Consider the following 16,866-nt stretch of genomic DNA (forward strand, 5'->3'; position numbering starts at 1 on the left):
GGTTCTAGGTGTTCCTTACAAGGCTCATGTAGTGACATGCAAATTGTGCAGGTCCTTGTCTGCTCAAATCCTCTATATGGTCTCTTGTAATTTTAAGTTCTTCTATTTACCCCCTTGATATGGTGGTGTGCCCTAAATCTGATTGTAAAGGAATGTGTACATTGGTAAACAATATGTCATGTGCTGCAGCTGAAAGGCAATAAAAACAGCTGAACTTAGTAAAACACACACACACACACACACACACACACACACACACACACACACAAAACTATCAGGATGTTTAGGGAGCCTAGGATTGTGAGGCCATTCTCTGCTCTTGGTATTACGGTATTTTTTTGTATCTATAAAAGCAATCACATTGTGGTAGGTAATCAAGTTGCTCACTTTTTGTAATGGGCTATCATCTGTTTAGAAGCATTGTGCATGATAATTTAAACCGGTGTATTTACAGTTTGTTTGCTTTTGAAGACAACACTTTTTGCATTGCTCTGCAGTTCATGTAAACTAAATCAGTTACGTGAGTTTATTAACACTCAGTACAGAAACAATGTACCGCAAGTGCAGCAATACAGCTAAAGTGCTGCAATACAGCTAAAAAAGTGAACAGAAGGGATTTGTTCGCTTAAATACATTTATATACCACTCTGTAACTCTGAAATTAATATAACAAAATGAAACCACAATGGAAAACTGACAAAGAAATAGTTTAAAACTCAGAACTTTAACAGTGTGGAAGAACAAGAAAGCTTTTGCTTATTACCCCAAAGATGCCAGGTGAGCCTCCCTGAAAAGAGCTCCACAGGCAGGAAGTCAATGCTGCTCATTCTTCCCCGCCAACCCCCACTGCCTCCTTAGCTCCCCCTCCAGCACCCCCCTCCCAGCCTTTTAGAGGAGGAAAACCAGGGGAAATTTTTTCCCCCATTTTCCTCCTCTAAAAACTAGGAACACAACAGAGCTAAAGTTCTCATGTCCAATCAGTCACTTTCAGATCCTGGGAGTGGCGTCCTTCAAAGCAGCTTGGGAACTCCTAAACTCCTCCTCTCTTCCTTACATTTCTGACCCCTGCACTGTTGCAGAGAAGGGGCTACCACTTTCCCCTCCCCTCCTGAGCTACTGAGTCGCTGCTCCTGCTCTCTAGCGTCCGAGACCCCTTCCTCCACCATACCGAGTGCTTGCCTGTCACTACTGCATGATGTTGCAGGACTTCCCTGGTGCTGCTCGGACCCCTCAACATCTCAGAGCCCTTGCACCACTCCACTGGGCTCTCTGCTGACCCCTGATGGTCCCCTGACACGTGTGATCGGCACATGTGTGACCACTGACATGCATGCAGTTTCCAGCACTGAAAAGGGGATGGAATGGGGGCGGAGCAGACTTACACACATCCCACTGATGCACCTGGGAACGAGGAACGCAACTCCCACACAAACAGGGAGTTGCTTGTATACAACCATGAAAGGTGGCAGAGTCTAGAGGCAGCATAGAGTGCATTGTACCACTGCCGACTGTGGCAAGGAAAAACCAGTTTTCAAAATGTTCCTCCATGTTAAAAAGGCCCTGCACATAGAAACCTAGTGCATCAGGGAGCAAGCTGGGCTAGAACCATTTTTCCTGATGTGCTAGATTTTTACTTGCCCAGAGGGTTCTCATTTTAAAAAATTAAAAATAAATCTGGAAAATTAAAGATGGGAGGTCTTGCACCTTCAGTTTGAAAAGGTGCAGGCCAGTCTCTCACTACACCCATCTATGTGCATAAGGCAGGCTATGCGCTCGGGACCACTAATCACTGCTCCTGTGCTGCGTATGTGGTTTTAAAAAACACTGCCCGGAAAGCTCTCCCATCCACGATGTTCAGCAATTCGTCAACCCATGTGGAATCCGGAAGATGCCTGCCACAGTTATGAAACGCTTCTGTGTTTTCTCTCTCTCTGTATTGGTGGTGGCTTGTTTCCACTGGCATTAAGGCAGGGAGCCCAACAGTAGGTGGAACCAGAGAGTCAATGACAGGCAGATCCAACTGATGCTAGTCCCCCCCCCCCCCCCGGCCTTCCTTCCTGCTGAGCTCTACAAGGGACATCCTAAGACTATGGAGGAAGCCAACCAGCTGGCCACTCCCCAGATTGGTGGCAAGTTGAGGGCAGGTGAGGTAGGCACTGGCTGAGGGTAAACCAAAGTTGGGTCACCTCTTCTGCCAACTCTTAAACCAGGAGAACCCAAAGTGAAGCGTGCTTTTCCTGCACTCGGTGCAGTGATAGGGCTTCTCTCCCATGTGGGTCCTCCAGTGCCTGATGAGGTTGGACTTCCAGCTGAAGCTCTCCCCACACATAGAGCACTGGCAGGCTTTCTCCCCGGAGTGGGCCCTCTGGTGCACCTTCAGGAAAGCTCGCTGCTGGAAGCACTTCACGCAGTCCGAATCGCACCGGTGAGGCTTCTCTCCCTGATGGTTCTTCTTGTGCGTCAGGAGGTCGATCCAATGAGAGAAAGGTTTCTTGCAATCCTGACACTTGTAGATCCTCTCGCCAATGTGGACCCTCTCGTGGGCAACCAAGTCCAAACTATCGCCGAAAGACTTCCCACAAAAGGAGCACTCATACACTTTCTCCGCTTCCGGTGGCATTTTCCGGTCTTCTGGAAGGGGAGCGTTCCAATGGAGGCTGATCCCATTCTCTTGGCCTCCTTTTCTCCCCTCAGTGCTCAGGAGGTTCTCAGGGAAGGTCCTCCTGGGTACATTTTTAGCACCTTCCCCACAAAGCAGAGCTAGGTTAGGCTTGTTCTCTTGGAAGCTGTCAACATGCTGCCGAGTCTCGGGAGTCTCATCTACTTTGGGACCCCAAAAACATTCCCCCACGGCAATATCCAGGCTTTCTCCCCGGAGTGGGCTCTCTGGGGCGCCTTCAGGAAAGCTCGCTGCTGGAAGCACTTCACGCAGTCCGAATCGCACCGGTGCAGCTTCTCTCCCTGATGGTTCTTCTTCTGCGTCAGGAGTCTCGGGATTCTCCTCCACTTTGGGACCCCAAAAACATTCCCCCATGGCAATTTCCAGGGGTGTCCTACTGTGGCTCATTTGCTTAGGTGTTCCTTGCCAAAAGGTCTCCTCAGACTTGAGTGCTCCGTTGCTGTTTCCTGAAACAAACAAGAGAAATGACATGAGAAGGAGAGAGTGGGAAGGAGCCTTCAATTTTTGAAAAATAATAATAATTAAAACTAGTGTTCAGCTGATCAGTTGGTTAGATCAGGGGTAAGGAAACTGTGGTCCTTACCTGTAGTAAGGTTTAAAAGCTTACTGGGAAATGATATATAATGAATTGAAAAGCATGTTTAAAATAACGTTTGTAAAAAAAAAAAAAACCCAGAAGCTTTTCTTTTGGGAATTATAGGGCCAGAACTACCTAAATTGTATACCTCCATAGTTAAGTCAGCCTGTAACAGTATTTATCTTAGATTCAAATCTATGTAAGATGCATTAACAACAGCACCTGTCAACCACGGGACAATACATCCTTACCCAGAAACATTACATTTGCATAGTTTTCCAGCATCACTTCCTTGTAGAGAGCTCTCTGGAAGGGGCCCAGGAGATCCCACTCCCCCTTGCTGAAATACACGGCCACCTCCTCAAAGGACACCAGCCGCTGAAAGGAAAAGATAGATTCTCTACTCAGAAATGAATTCTTATGGAGATAAAATAATAAACATATATGTGACATATATGACATATAAACATCTGACATGGCTCCCAGCGTGAAAATAAAAGGGCTAACCTGGTAGCTTTATTGCTCTTGCTATTATTAATAATGTTATTTATTAATCACTTTCTACATACAGTGGTACCTTGGTTCTCAAAGGCCGTGGTTCTCAAACGCTGAGGTTTTGAACGATTCTCAGAAGCCAAACGTCCAATGCGGCTGTCAGTTATTATTTCCGGGGTGCCTGCACCAATCAGAAGCTGCGCCTTGGTTTTCAAACATTTCGGAAGTCAAATGGACTTCCAGAATGGACTAAGTTTGGCTCTTTTGTTTTTGCTATATATTTTGAGTTTTAATTTTTGAGGCTTTTTCGGTTAATTTGTTTTTGTGACTGTGTGGAACCCAGTTCCGCTACTGATTGGTTGATTGTGTGACTGCGAAAATGGATAAAATACCCCTATTGAAACAATGACTATTATCAGTGCAGGTAAGAAAAGAAAAAAGAATATTTTAATTTTTATAATCTACAATACTGTCTTATTTTTTTTATAGTGCAGTACAATGATTACTGCATTCATTTTATGGATCAATGGTCTCGTTAGATAGTAAAATTCATGTTAATTTGCTGTTTTAGGGGTTGTTTTTAAAAGCGTGGAACGGATTAATCTGTTTTGCATTACTTTCTGTGGGAAAGTGCACCTTGGTTTTGGAATGCTTTAGTTTTGGAACAGACTTCTGGAACGGATTAAGTTTGAGAACCAAGGTACCACTGTACATCCTGAGGTATTGTACAACGCGTGATGCAAAGTGTACACCAATGGCAGAGAGCTTTGCAAAATCCAGCTAGGAAAGCTTTAATTTTTTTCTGCAGGACTGTAGACATCACGCAAGAGGCAACGTACAGTTCATAGCTTAAGTTGGGTCACCTAGACATTTTGTAGCAGCAGCAGCAGCAGCAGAAAAGGGGCAGCACACGTTTCCTGAAAACCTTGCAGCCCAACACAGAGGGAGGCACCCAGGCTGTGCCCCACAAGGAGCCTGCCCCTTACCTGAGATGGGTCCATGGCAGAGGTTTCCACTCTAGCTCCAGGAAGCGATGATCCAGATTGGGCCTCTGATGCCATTGCTCTGTCATGGGGGGTAGAGGGAGAGAAAGAAGGGGTTAAACAGGCCATCTCTGGGACATGGCTGGAAGGAAAGCCTCAAACTGGGAGCAACTGAGAAGTGGAGTTATTCACATTTCAGCTGAACGGTGAGGGCAAGACTTTCACCCTTTGGTTTCATGGCTTTTGGACCACATAAATAAAAAGCATTTCACTTTGCCCTCCTTTTAATTTATTCCATACTAGCTGTACCAGGCCACTCGTTTCTGTGGCTCAGTCTGTAAAATGGAAAAGAAAGAAAAGAGAAAGCGTACGTTTCTAAACTGCAGCTTGGGAACTCCTAATCTCCTCCTCTCTTCCTTACATTCCTTACGCATTGTTCCTTACCCCTCCCCTCCTGAGCTACTACTGAGTCACTGCTCCTGCTCTCTAGTGTCCAAGACCCCTTCCTCCACCATACTGAGTGCTTGCCTGTCGCTACTGCATGACGTTGCAGGACTTCCCTGGTGCTGCTCTCCCTGGTGGGTCTTCTTGTGCGTCTGGAGGTCGAGGCTATGAGAGAACCGTTTCTCGCAATCCGGACACTTGTAGATCTGCTCGCCAATGTGGACCCTCTCGTGGGCAACCAAGTCCAAACTATCGCCGAAAGACTTCCCACAAAAATAGCACTTATACACTTTCTCCGCTTCCGGTGGCATTTTCCGGTCTTCTGGAAGGGGAATGATCCGATGGAGGCTGATCCCATTCTCTTGGCCTCCCTTCCTCCCCTCAGTGCTCAGGTGGTTCTCAGGGAAGGTCCTCCTGGGTACATATTTAGCCCCTTCCCCAAAAAGCAGAGCTAGGTTAGGCTTGCTCTCTTGGAAGCTGTCAACATGCTGCCGAGTCTCCTCTACTTTGGGACCCATACTAGCTGTACCAGGCCACGTGTTTCTGTGGCTCAGTCTGTAAAATGGAAAAGAAAGAAAAGAGAAAGCATACTTTTCTAAACTGAGCCTAGGGCTTACCGATCAGAATGTCAGTGGTTCGAATCCCCGCAACGGGGTGAGCTCCCGTTGCTCAGTCCCAGCTTCTGCCAACCTAGCAGTTCGAAAGCACGTTAAAGATAAATACAGCGGGAAGGTAAACGGCGTTTCCATGTGCTGCTCTGGTTCACCAGAAGCGGCTTTGTCATGCTGGCCACATGACCTGGAAGCTGTATGCCGGCTCCCTCGGCCAATAACGCGAGATGAGCGCCGCAACCCCAGAGTCAGTCACAACTGGACCTAATGGTCAGGGGTCCCTTTACCTTTACCTATACAATATTTTTTGTTGTTCCATTCTCTGTGTAGATATAGAGATTGTCTGGTTTGCCAACTCTAGAACACGCAACATATAATTGTCCACATGAGAAGCAATCTGTGTCTAGATCTATACCACATAATTCTAAAGAGTGGACCTGAGATTTGTTGGTGGTGATTGCAAACGCCAATCTAATTGGGAATGCCATCACCGAATCGATTTGCTACTGCTTCATTCGATTTAGAATTGCGTCATGAACAAAATTACAACACGGTTGATCTTTTGTCATATGTGCAATCGAATATTCCTAGGCTAACGCTTGAGCAGAAAGCCATTTACGATCAAATAATGCAAACTATCAATAACGGGATTGGAGAAATCTTCTTCCTAGATGTGCCAGGAAGAACTGGTAAGACGTTCCTAATTAGATAGATTCTGGCAGCAATTCAATCCCAAAATGACATAGCCGTAGCTCTTGCATCGTCTGGAATAGCTGTGACATTGTTACCAGGTGGAAGAACTGCTCATTTCGCTTAGAAATTGCCATTGAACATACAATTCATTAAAACTCCCACGTGTAACATTTCCAAAGCATCCGGCATGGGAGAAGTATTGCAGAAATGGAAACTTATTGTTTGGGATGAATGCACAACGGCGCACACAAAAACCACTTGAGGCTCTTGATCAATCATTGCAAGATTTACGTGGAAACACCAGACCTTTTGGGAACGCATTAATATTGCTTGCAGGAGATTTCAGACAAACATTACCTGTAATTCCTTGATCGACGCCATTGCTGACCACGGAGTTGTGTTTGTCGGTGATCTGCTGTTTCTCGTTGACGTCTTTCAGCCACTCTCAGCCTGTCGCGATTTGAAGCGGCAGAACGCTCTCGTCGTGCTCTTAACCTTGCATTCTCAAGTCTGGCTGCACGTCGCTCTACTGTTTCCTCGGCACGTTTTTGAGCCGTTCTTTGTCTTTGTCGCTCCTTTGCTGATGCCCGTTCTTCCTCTGTTTGATTTGCAATTGATCTTCGCTTTGCTTCCGCTTGGCGAGTATGACGACCTAAGTTTGATCTTCTGCGAGACATTATTTTGATGAACTAAAGCAGATTGATTGCACTGAAAAAGAAAAAAGAAAGTTATAACAAAAATATATAAAATTGCAAAACATTAGAAAGGAAAAAACATGAACTAAAAAACAAAGGGAAAAAATAGAAAATACTAATGAAATATTTCAATTCACACGCAGATCAATCAACATAGCTCAATTTCACCACCAATTGCACTGAAAAATAAGAAAAATATTTTTTAAAGGAATGAAAAACAATGAAAGGAAAATAATATACTCACGAAATGAACAGTATGCTAAACGACACATCGTAAATCAGAACATTGAATAGGAAAAGTTAAATATTTAGTATAGCTTGTGTTGCTTTTACGTCCAACAGATGGCGCTGTTTTTCAAAAAACATGTTTTTAAATGGCACAGGTGGGACATCTATATAATAGTTGGTATATAAAAACACGCGTGTATTCGAGTAGGTATATAAAAACATGTGCGTATTCGAATGAAACGTTTCAAAATTTCAAAGCAATCGGTGAAGAACTTTCGGAGATTTAAAATTTTGAACAAACAAACAGTTACATTTTTATTTACAGTGGTACCTCTGGTTAAGAACCTAATTTGTTCCGGAGGTCCGTTCTTAACCTGAAACTGTTCTGTTAGCTAATGGGGCCTCCTGCTGCCGCCACACCACACAAGCACAATTTCTGTTCTTATCCTGAAGCAAAGTTCTTAACCTGAGGTAGTATTTCTGGGTTAGCAGAGTCTGCAAACTGGAGCGTCTGTAACCTGAAGCATCTGTAACCCAAGGTACCACTGTACAGTATATAGATCAGGGTCCCCAAACTAAGGCCCGGGGGCCGGATGTGGCCAAATCACCTTCTAAATCCGGCCCCCGGAAGGTCCGGGAATCAGCATGTTTTTACATGAGTAGAATGTGTCCTTTTATTTAAAAGCATCTCTGGCTTATTTGTGGGGCCTGTCTGGTGTTTTTACATGAGTAGAATGTGTCCTTTTATTTAAAATGCATCTCTGGGTTATTTGTGGGGCATAGGAATTCGTTCATATTTTTTTTCAAAATATAGTCTGGCCCCCCACAAGTTCTGAGGGACAGTGGACCGGCCCCCTGCTGAAAAAGTTTGCTGACCCCTGATATAGATTGTCCTGCCTGGGACTCTCTTCTCTCTCTCTCTCTCTCTCTCTCTCTCTCACACACACACACACACAATCAATCCAAACATATTGATGTCGTATTTTATCCACTCTTGTTTCTACAAAGCCTTCCCATTCCCTCAAGCATAGAGGGAAACATCAAAAAATTTCCCACGTGCAAAGGAACATAAGAAGCTTTTATATAGAATGCGGCAGCTAGACTGGTGACTGGGAGCGGCCGCCGATACCACATAACACCAGTCCTGAAAGACCTACATTGGCTCCCAGTACATTTCCGAGCATAATTCAAAGTGTTGGTGCTGACCTTTAAAGCCCTAAATGGCCTCGGTCCAGTATATCTGAAGGAGCGTCTCCACCCCCATTGTTCAGCCCGGACACTGAGGGCCTTCTGGCGGTTCCCTCGTTGCCAGAAGCCAAGTTACAGGGAACCAGGCAGAGGGCCTTCTCGGTAGTGGCACCCGCCCTGTAGAACGCCCTCCCACCAGATGTCAGAGAGAAAAACAACTATCAGACTTTTAGAGGACATCTGAAGGCAGCCCTGTTTAGGGAAGCTTTTAATGTTTAATAAATTATTGTATTTTAATATCCTTCTGGAAGCCCAGGGGGGGGGGTAGAAATACTATTTATTATTATTATTATTATTATTATTATTATTATTATTATTATTATTATTATAGAGATTATTGAAGCTATATATAGCTTCAAAGCTATATATATTATATATATTATTATTGAAGCTATATATAGCTTCAAAGAAACTCGTGCAACTGTTGGGGGCGCCTCCTTTTGCAGCTGGATTTTGGCGCATCAGCCTCAACCATTAAGACGACTCACCTCCCCTCCCCTCCCCAGCCTTCCCCCCAAATGCAAGCTCCGGGTCTCCCACCGCTGCCCTCCTCGTAGCACCTCGTCGCCTCTTTCGTCTCCCGCCCGCCGCTCCTCGCCTCGGAATCCCAACGACGAGCCTCTTTCCCGGTTTAAAAATTCCTGCCTCTCTAGGAACCGCAGCTCAGTTTGTTTAACCCTCGCAGGGCTGCATCTCTCAGCTCCTCCCTGCGCGGAATTCGGCGGCCTGCGCGCACGTCGTTCTTTGTTCCTGATCATAGCTGCCAAGTTATCCCTTTTTTTAAGGGAAATTCCATTATGCTGAATAGGCTTCCTTGCGAGAAAAGGGAAAACTTGGCAGCTATGTTCCTGATGGAAAGCAAAGTTGCAGGGTTGTGGTTGCTTTTGGTGCATTTATACATCAAATTTATGCATCCGGCAAACCAGGGAGCAGCTCGGCCACAAAGCATTTATGTGCAAACAGATGGAGTTCTGCTTTCCAACTCAGGGTAATTGAATCCAGAATTATAAATGAAAATATGATATAATGATTATTATTTGTCTCATTTTTTCAAACATGTTAAACCCGTAACAAATAAAGGAAAGAAATCTCTGTCTCTTACAATAGTCCTACATAAATATATTCAATCTTGACACACACACACCCAATCCCATCTATTTGGGATCTATTATCCCATCTTTGGATCTATTATGTTAAGTTTTTGCCATCACTGCAAGGTCTTAATAAATTTTTGCCGAGTTCTTCAGTGATGGGTCTTTTAAAAATGTTTTTGGCTGTAAGAAATTCAAGTCTGCTTTTTGTGATTGAACAACATTTAGCTCGGTGAGTCTATGTATGGTAAAGAAGCACATAAACTGCTGTCGGAAAACCAAATAATTTTATTTTTACTTTCTGAAAATGTCAGGCAAAGCTTAATAATAATAATAATAGCAAGTACTCCGCAATCATTTTTAAAGGTTTCTATGCAATTTTACACACATTTTGCTTACCAAGCAAATTATATCAATTTAACCAAAATTTATTTTGAATTCTCAAGTCATGTTACAACTTTTTAGCATCTCTCATTTTTTTAATTTGAAAGTTGAAAAATTCCACACACCCTAATACCCCAGTATAAATGTACAGTGCAACTTCCTATCACATGTCACATCACGACTCTGGGCCAAAGATCTCAAAATATCACTCCCCTGTACACAAGTTCAGGTGTAGCATGTGGTCAGCAGAAACACCATTAGGCTTGGTACCGGTAACATCCGACAGTCATCTGCCCCAGTCCACAGGAAGGTTTCTGATCAGAAGCTGAAATCAGCTTCTATAATGTATTTAAACTACAATAACAGGAAATAAGTGAATTTCAGTTTATGAAGTTACAGGTAGGTAGCTGTGTTGGTCTGACATAGTCGAAACAAAATAAAAAAAAATTCTTCCAGTAGCACGGTAAAGGTAAAGGGACCCCTGACCATTAGGTTCAGTCGTGACTAACTATGGGGTTGTGGCACTCATATCGCTTTATTGGCCTAGGGAGCCAGCGTACAGCTTCCAGGTCATGTGGCCAGCATGACAAAGCCGCTTCCGGCGAACCAGAGCAGCACACGGAAACACCGTTTTACCTTGCCTCCAGAGCAGTACCTATTTATCTACTTGCACTTTGACGTGGCAGGAGCAGGGACCGAGCAATGGGAGCTCCCCCCCCCCCCCGTAGCGGGGATTCGAACTGCCAACCTTCTAATCGGCAAGCCCTAGGCTCTGTGGTTTAACCCACAGCACCACCCACCACCTTAGAGACCAACTAAGTTTGTCATTGGTATGAGCTTTCGTGTGCATGCACACTTCTTCAGATACACTGAAACAGAAGTCACCAGACCCTTATAAATAGTGAGAGGGTGGGGAGGAGTATTACTCAGAAGGGTGGTGGGAATGGGTGATTGGCTGATAGGTGTGGTAAACCTGTTGACGACTGTTAATTACTGCAATTGGTCTTACATGAAAAAGCAAGGTGTGAGATGGCAAAAATAGTTTTATCATGTATAATGAGATAAGAATCATGTATAATGAGATAAGAAGATAAGAATTCAGAGCAGGTCTCTTCATTGTTTTAAGTTTGGTAATAAGTTGCAATTCAGCAACTTCTCTTTCTAGTCTATTTCTGAAATTCTTTTGTACTAAGACAGCTGCTTTGAGATCTTGTATAGAATGTCCTGGGAGATTGAAGTGTTCTCCTACTGGTTTCTCTGTCTTGTGATTCCTGATGTCAGATTTGTGTCCATTTATCCTTTGGCGTGAATATTGTTATTCTGCTTTTTAAAAGTTTTGTTTACCATTTCTGAGTTTTACAGTTTTCTTTAACTGGTTTTTCCTAAGTTCCTAATCATTTGTTCTACTGATCTTTTTTCCTTCTCAGATGCTATGTTATTCAGACAAGTTTCAGAAAGGTAAATTTTCAATGGTGACCCAAATTCACAGGAGGGGTGGGGATTGGCATTTCATTGGGGTTGTACAATCTTTTCTGCAGACTTTGGAACCCTTAATAAGTTATTAGCCTTAAAATGACATTTATGTTATTCATATGGCAAATCTCAATTTTTGCAGGCGTCGTGTTCCAGGTTAAAACACGCACAAACCTGCCCCATTAAATGTCAGTTTCTGTCTCCCAGCTGATTTTGCCTCTTTTTTCTTCATCTTCCCCCAACAGCAAATGTCACTCTGGATCCAGACACAGCCCACCCCTGCCTCATCTTGTCCAAGGGTCAGAAAAGCGTGAGATTGGCAGACATAAAGCAAGATGTGCCCGATAATCCTGAGAGATTCAACAACCGGCATTGTGTGCTGGGACATGAGGAATTCACATCAGGCAGACATTTCTGGGAGGTCACTGTGGGAAGTGAGGGAGAATGGGCTGTGGGGATCGCCAGGAAGTCTATGGGGAGAAAGGGCCGCTTTCCCTTCAGTCCTGAGGGCGGGCTCTGGGCTCTGGATGAGTACTGGGCCTGCACTTCCCCTGATGACTTTCCTCTTTCCCTGAGAAGCCCAAGAGAATCCAGGTGACTCTGGACTATGAAGGGGGACATGTGTCTTTTTCGGATGCTGACTCAGGAGCCACTCATACACCCCTTACTCCAAAACACCGCTTGAGGCTGGGGCGAAATGGGAGTTTTATGTCTTGGAAAGAAGGGCTTTAGGGCTCATTTTTAAGTCAGACTTGCCGTTCCTCACAGGCTGCTACTCATTTCTGAGGAGGAACAGATGGTCCTAACAGATGTTAGGATGAGGGCAAAATAGGCCCGCAGCCCTGACAGTGGATGGTCCAGTCCTGCGTGTGTGGAATTGACAGGAACCATGTGCATGGTACACATCTTGAAACACTGAGTGAGAGAAGACGAAAAAGCCAAGAAATCGCAAGCATGCATTATATACAAAATTTATTACTCATTCACACTTCCAGCTAATTCCACCCATCAACTCTTAGTAAGTTAACAGCAGTTGAAAATAAAATTTATACTGTACAGTCGTACCTCTGCTTACGTATCCCTCTGGATAAGTAAACTGCAGGATGTGAACGCGGCAAATCCGGAAGTATTTTTCTGGGTTTCACTGCGTGTGCATGTGCAGAAGTGCTAAACCATGCTGTGCGCATGCGCAGAAACAATCCTCTGGTTACGAATTCCTTGGGATGCGGTAGGACCCCCAGAACAGATCCCATTTGCAATCGGAGGTACCACTGTACAGGTTTTTTATGCAGCATATTCAAAATTATTTTTTTTAAGTACAGGAGAAGCATGGAGATATTGCTAAAGGAGGGATACGGAACCTGTGGTCCTCCAGGTGCTGCTGAACTACAACTCCCATCATCCCTGACCATTAACCATCATGGCTGTGGGTGATGGGAGTTGAAGTCCAGCAACATCTTGAGGGCCATGGACTTCTCTCCCTTGCCTAACCAAAGAGCACAATGGGATACCCAAACAAATAAATGAGCTTTCTTTCCCCGCTGTATGTATTAATAGAAAACCTAATGAAACCTTAATTAATGGAGAGGAGTTTTTCAAATGCTCATACAGTGGTACCTTGGAAGTCAAATGGAATACATTCCAGAAGTCCGTTTGACTTCCAAAACGTTCGGGAACCAAGGCGTGGCTTCTGATTGGCTGCAGGCAGAAGCCGTGGAAGTCGCATTGGACGTTCGGGTTCCAAAGAACGTTCAAAAACCAGAACAATCACTTCCAGTTTTCAATCGTTCAGGAGCCAAAACGTTCATCTCCCAAGGCGTTTGAAAACCAAGGTATAACTGTACATTGGCAGCATTGTTTTAAATGAGAACAAATTCTTGAGCATCTACCCTTATGAAAGAGGTGTTTTCTTTTCAAATTTCACACATCACCCCAAAACAAAAGCCCACGTGGCACTATCTTCCTAGTGCAGAGTTTATAAAGGTGAAAAAGCCTTGAGCCAAGTTTACCTTTACGGAAAACTGCACTAGATTCCCTAGGGGACTAGTGTGCTAGTGTGAAAGGCCTATCCACATTCACAATGTCTCGTAAGAGCAGCACGGATGCAGAACGTGTGGCCCCTCCAGCTTCCATTAGCCCCAGCCAGCCAGGATAGCTAATGGTCAAGGATGATAGGAGCTGGGAGTCTGGCTGTATCTGTAAGGCAAAGAGCTCCCCAATCCCTGCTCCAATACTTCTGATGGAAGCTAGGTTCGTGAGGGGGGGAGGGCACCATAACTTTTGCTGAGATGCCTGCCCTGTTCATAATCCGAGCTCTAGTCTCCAAGATCTTGCTATTTCTTTAAAAATAAAATAATAATAGTAGTGTTTTCCTCCCTTCGCATGACACCCTGCACTCCCTGAAGCCTCCTAGAAAGGAGAGCATCCCTACAATATTATTTCAAGTGTGGCTTTTTGGATGTGAACGAAAAGTGGTGCAGAAGAGGGAAATCCATTTTCATAGGCCTGAACTCTGAAACTTTAGTTTGGCACCTGGCCTTATATATAGGCAACTCCCAATTTGCGTGTGATCGGCACATGTGTGACCACTGACATGCATGCAGTTTCCAGCACTGAAAAGGGGATGGAATGGGGGCGGAGCAGACTTACACACTGATGCACATGGGAACGAGGAACGCAACTCCCACACAAACAGGGAGTTGCTTGTATACAACCATGAAAGGCGGCGGAGTCTAGAGGCAGCATAGAGTGCATTGTATCACTGCCGACTGTGGCAAGGAAGAACCAGTTTTCAGAATGTTCCTCCATGTTAAAAAGTCCCTGCACATAAAAACCTAGTGCATCAGGGAGCAAGCTGGACTAGAACCATTCTTCCTGATGTGCTAGATTTTTACTTGCCCAGGGGGTTCTCATTTAAAAAAATTAAAAATAAATCTGGAAAATTAAAAATGGCAGGTCTTGCACCTTCCGTTTGAAAAGGTGCAGGCCAGTCTCTCACCACACCCATCTATGTGCATAAGGCAGGCTATGCGCTCGGGACCACTTGCCACTGCTCCTGTGCTGTGTATGTGGTTTTAAAAAACACTGCCCAGAAAGCTCTTCCATGCACAATGTTCAGCAATTCGTCAACCCATGTGGAATCCGGAAGATGCTTGCCACAGTTGTGAAACACTTCTGTTTTTTTCTCTGTCTCTGTATCAGTGGTGGCTTGTTTCCATTGGCATTAATGAGGTGGAAGGTAGGGTGGAACAGTAGGTGGAACCAGAGAGTCAATGACAGGCAGATCCAACTGATGCTAGCCCCCCCCCCCCCGCCTTCCTTCCTGCTGAGCTCTACAAGACTCTACCCTAAGACTCTGGAGGATGCCAACCAGCTGGGCCACTCCCCAGATTGGTGGCAGGTGAGGTAGGCACTGGCTGAGGGTAAACCATAGTTGGGTCACCTCTTCTGCCAACTCTTACACCAGGAGAACCCACACTGAAGCTGGCCCTATGCTCGGAGCACTGCTGTCGCAGGGTCTCTCCCCAGCATGAATCTTCTTGTGTCTATTCAGGGCGGTTTTACGCGTGTAGCTTTTCCCGCATTCGGCGCAGTGATAGGGCTTCTCTCCCGTGTGGGTCCTACGGTGCCTGATGAGGTTGGACTTCCAGCTGAAGCTCTCCCCGCACACGGAGCACTGGCAGGCTTTCTCCCCGGAGTGGGCCCTCTGGTGCACCTTCAGGAAAGCTCGCTGCTGGAAGCACTTCACGCAGTCCGAATCGCACCGGTGTGGCTTCTCTCCCTGGTGGTTCTTCTTGTGCGTCAGGAGGTCGATCCGATGAGAGAACCGTTTCTCGCAATGCGGACACTTGTAGATCTTCTCACCGATGTGGGCCCTCTCATGGGCAACCAAGTCCAAACTATCGCCGAAAGACTTCCCACAATAGGAGCACTTATACACTTTCTCCGCTTCCAGTGGCACTGTCCGGTCTTCTGGAAGAGGAGCATTCCGATGGAGCCTGATCCCATTCTCTTGGCCTCCTTTCCTCCCCTCAGTGCTCAGGAGGTTCTCAGGGAAGGTCCTCCTGGGTACATTTTTAGCACCTTCCCCACAAAGCAGCAGGTTAGGCTTGCTCTCTTGGAAGCTGCCAACACGCTGCCGAGTCTCGGGATTCTCCTCTACTTTGGGACCCCAAAAACATTCCCCCATGGCGATTTCCAGGGGTGTCCTACTGTGGCTCATTTGCTTAGGTGTTCCTTGCCAAAAGGTCTCCTCAGACTTGAGCGCTCCGTTGCCGTTTCCTGAAACAAACAAGAGAAATGACATGAGAAGGAGAGAGTGGGAGGGAGCCTTACATTTTTGAAAAATAATAATAATTAAAACTAGTGTTCAGCTGATCAGTTGGTTAGATCAGGGGGTAAGGAAACTATGGTCCTTACTTGTTGTAAAGTTAAAAAGCTTACTGGGAAATGATATATAATGATTTGAAAAGGATGTTTAAAATAACATTTGTAAAAAAAAACACAGAAGCTTTTCTTTTGGGAATTATAGGGACAGAAGTACCTAAATTGTATAGAAACCTATTCATGTATGCTACTACAGTGGCAAGAATGTTACTTGCCTCAAAATGGAAAGAAGCAGAAGTCCCAGCAAAGGAAGAGGTCCCTGGCCTCCCTAATTTTTCCACAAGTCCCTGGAACGGGAATTGCCTCCCCTCTTGTACAGGAGTGTTCTTCTTCTCTCCTGCCCCACAATGGTAGGCGAAACCAGAGCCAATGACAGGCAGAGCCAACAGATGCTCGCTTGGCCTCCTTCTTGTCTCCCACTGAGTTACAATGGCTCCTCCCCAAAGTGGTTTGTATTAAGTTTCAGTAACATGGGAGAAAAACTATTTAAACTAAACAACAATAACATTTTTTAAAAAACCCTACCAGAGTACCTTTCAGGCTATTGTGGGCATTACAATAAATATCTATTATGATATTTATGGTATCTGAAGAAGTGTGGATGCACACTTGTACCCAGAACAAACTTAGTTGGTCTCTAAGGTGCTACTGGACAATTTTTTAATTTATTTTATCTAATATGAGTGAACTATGGGTTGTTTATGGGAATAATTCCTCCTTGACTGCCAGTTAGGAAGAGGGTGTGCTTGGTACATATCCTCTCCACAGATGGCAGGGTATTGTTCTTCTGGCTATGCGTGGACTCTTATTTGGAAAATGAGTTCACTATTAATATTTATAGAATACAAGTATCATTCCAGCAACCAATTTGTGGAATT

At 44.9% G+C, this 16,866-nt stretch overlaps 2 protein-coding genes across 3 annotated transcripts in view; both read right to left on the reverse strand.

Moving 5' to 3' along the window:
- Window positions 1–497: 497 nt before the first annotated feature.
- Window positions 498–9,274, reverse strand: LOC118081384 (zinc finger protein 436-like). Of its 2 annotated transcripts, none has more exons than XM_060270670.1 (6): window positions 9,215–9,274; window positions 6,841–7,191; window positions 5,264–5,593; window positions 4,739–4,817; window positions 3,509–3,635; window positions 498–3,126 (listed from the first exon to the last, which is right to left on the reverse strand). In XM_060270670.1, the coding sequence occupies exons 2-6, from the start codon at window positions 7,158–7,160 to the stop codon at window positions 2,183–2,185; spliced, it is 1,800 nt and encodes a 599-aa protein (XP_060126653.1). In that variant the 5' UTR covers window positions 7,161–7,191; window positions 9,215–9,274; the 3' UTR covers window positions 498–2,182. The 2 variants fall into 2 exon arrangements, with proteins under 2 accessions (XP_060126653.1, XP_060126652.1); XM_060270669.1 differs by having other exon boundaries at window positions 5,264–5,734.
- A 2,187-nt stretch (window positions 9,275–11,461) lies between these two features.
- Window positions 11,462–16,866, reverse strand: part of LOC118080248 (uncharacterized) — a 48,740-nt gene continuing 43,335 nt past the window's right edge. The window contains exon 9 of the mRNA XM_060270938.1: window positions 11,462–15,883. Coding sequence (XP_060126921.1) covers window positions 15,060–15,883 — 824 coding nt within the window. The 3' untranslated portion in view covers window positions 11,462–15,059. The remainder of the gene's footprint in view (window positions 15,884–16,866) is intronic.

Source organism: Zootoca vivipara, chromosome 2 (genome assembly GCF_963506605.1).
Source record: "Zootoca vivipara chromosome 2, rZooViv1.1, whole genome shotgun sequence".
Classification (NCBI taxonomy): Eukaryota; Metazoa; Chordata; class Lepidosauria; order Squamata; family Lacertidae; genus Zootoca; species Zootoca vivipara.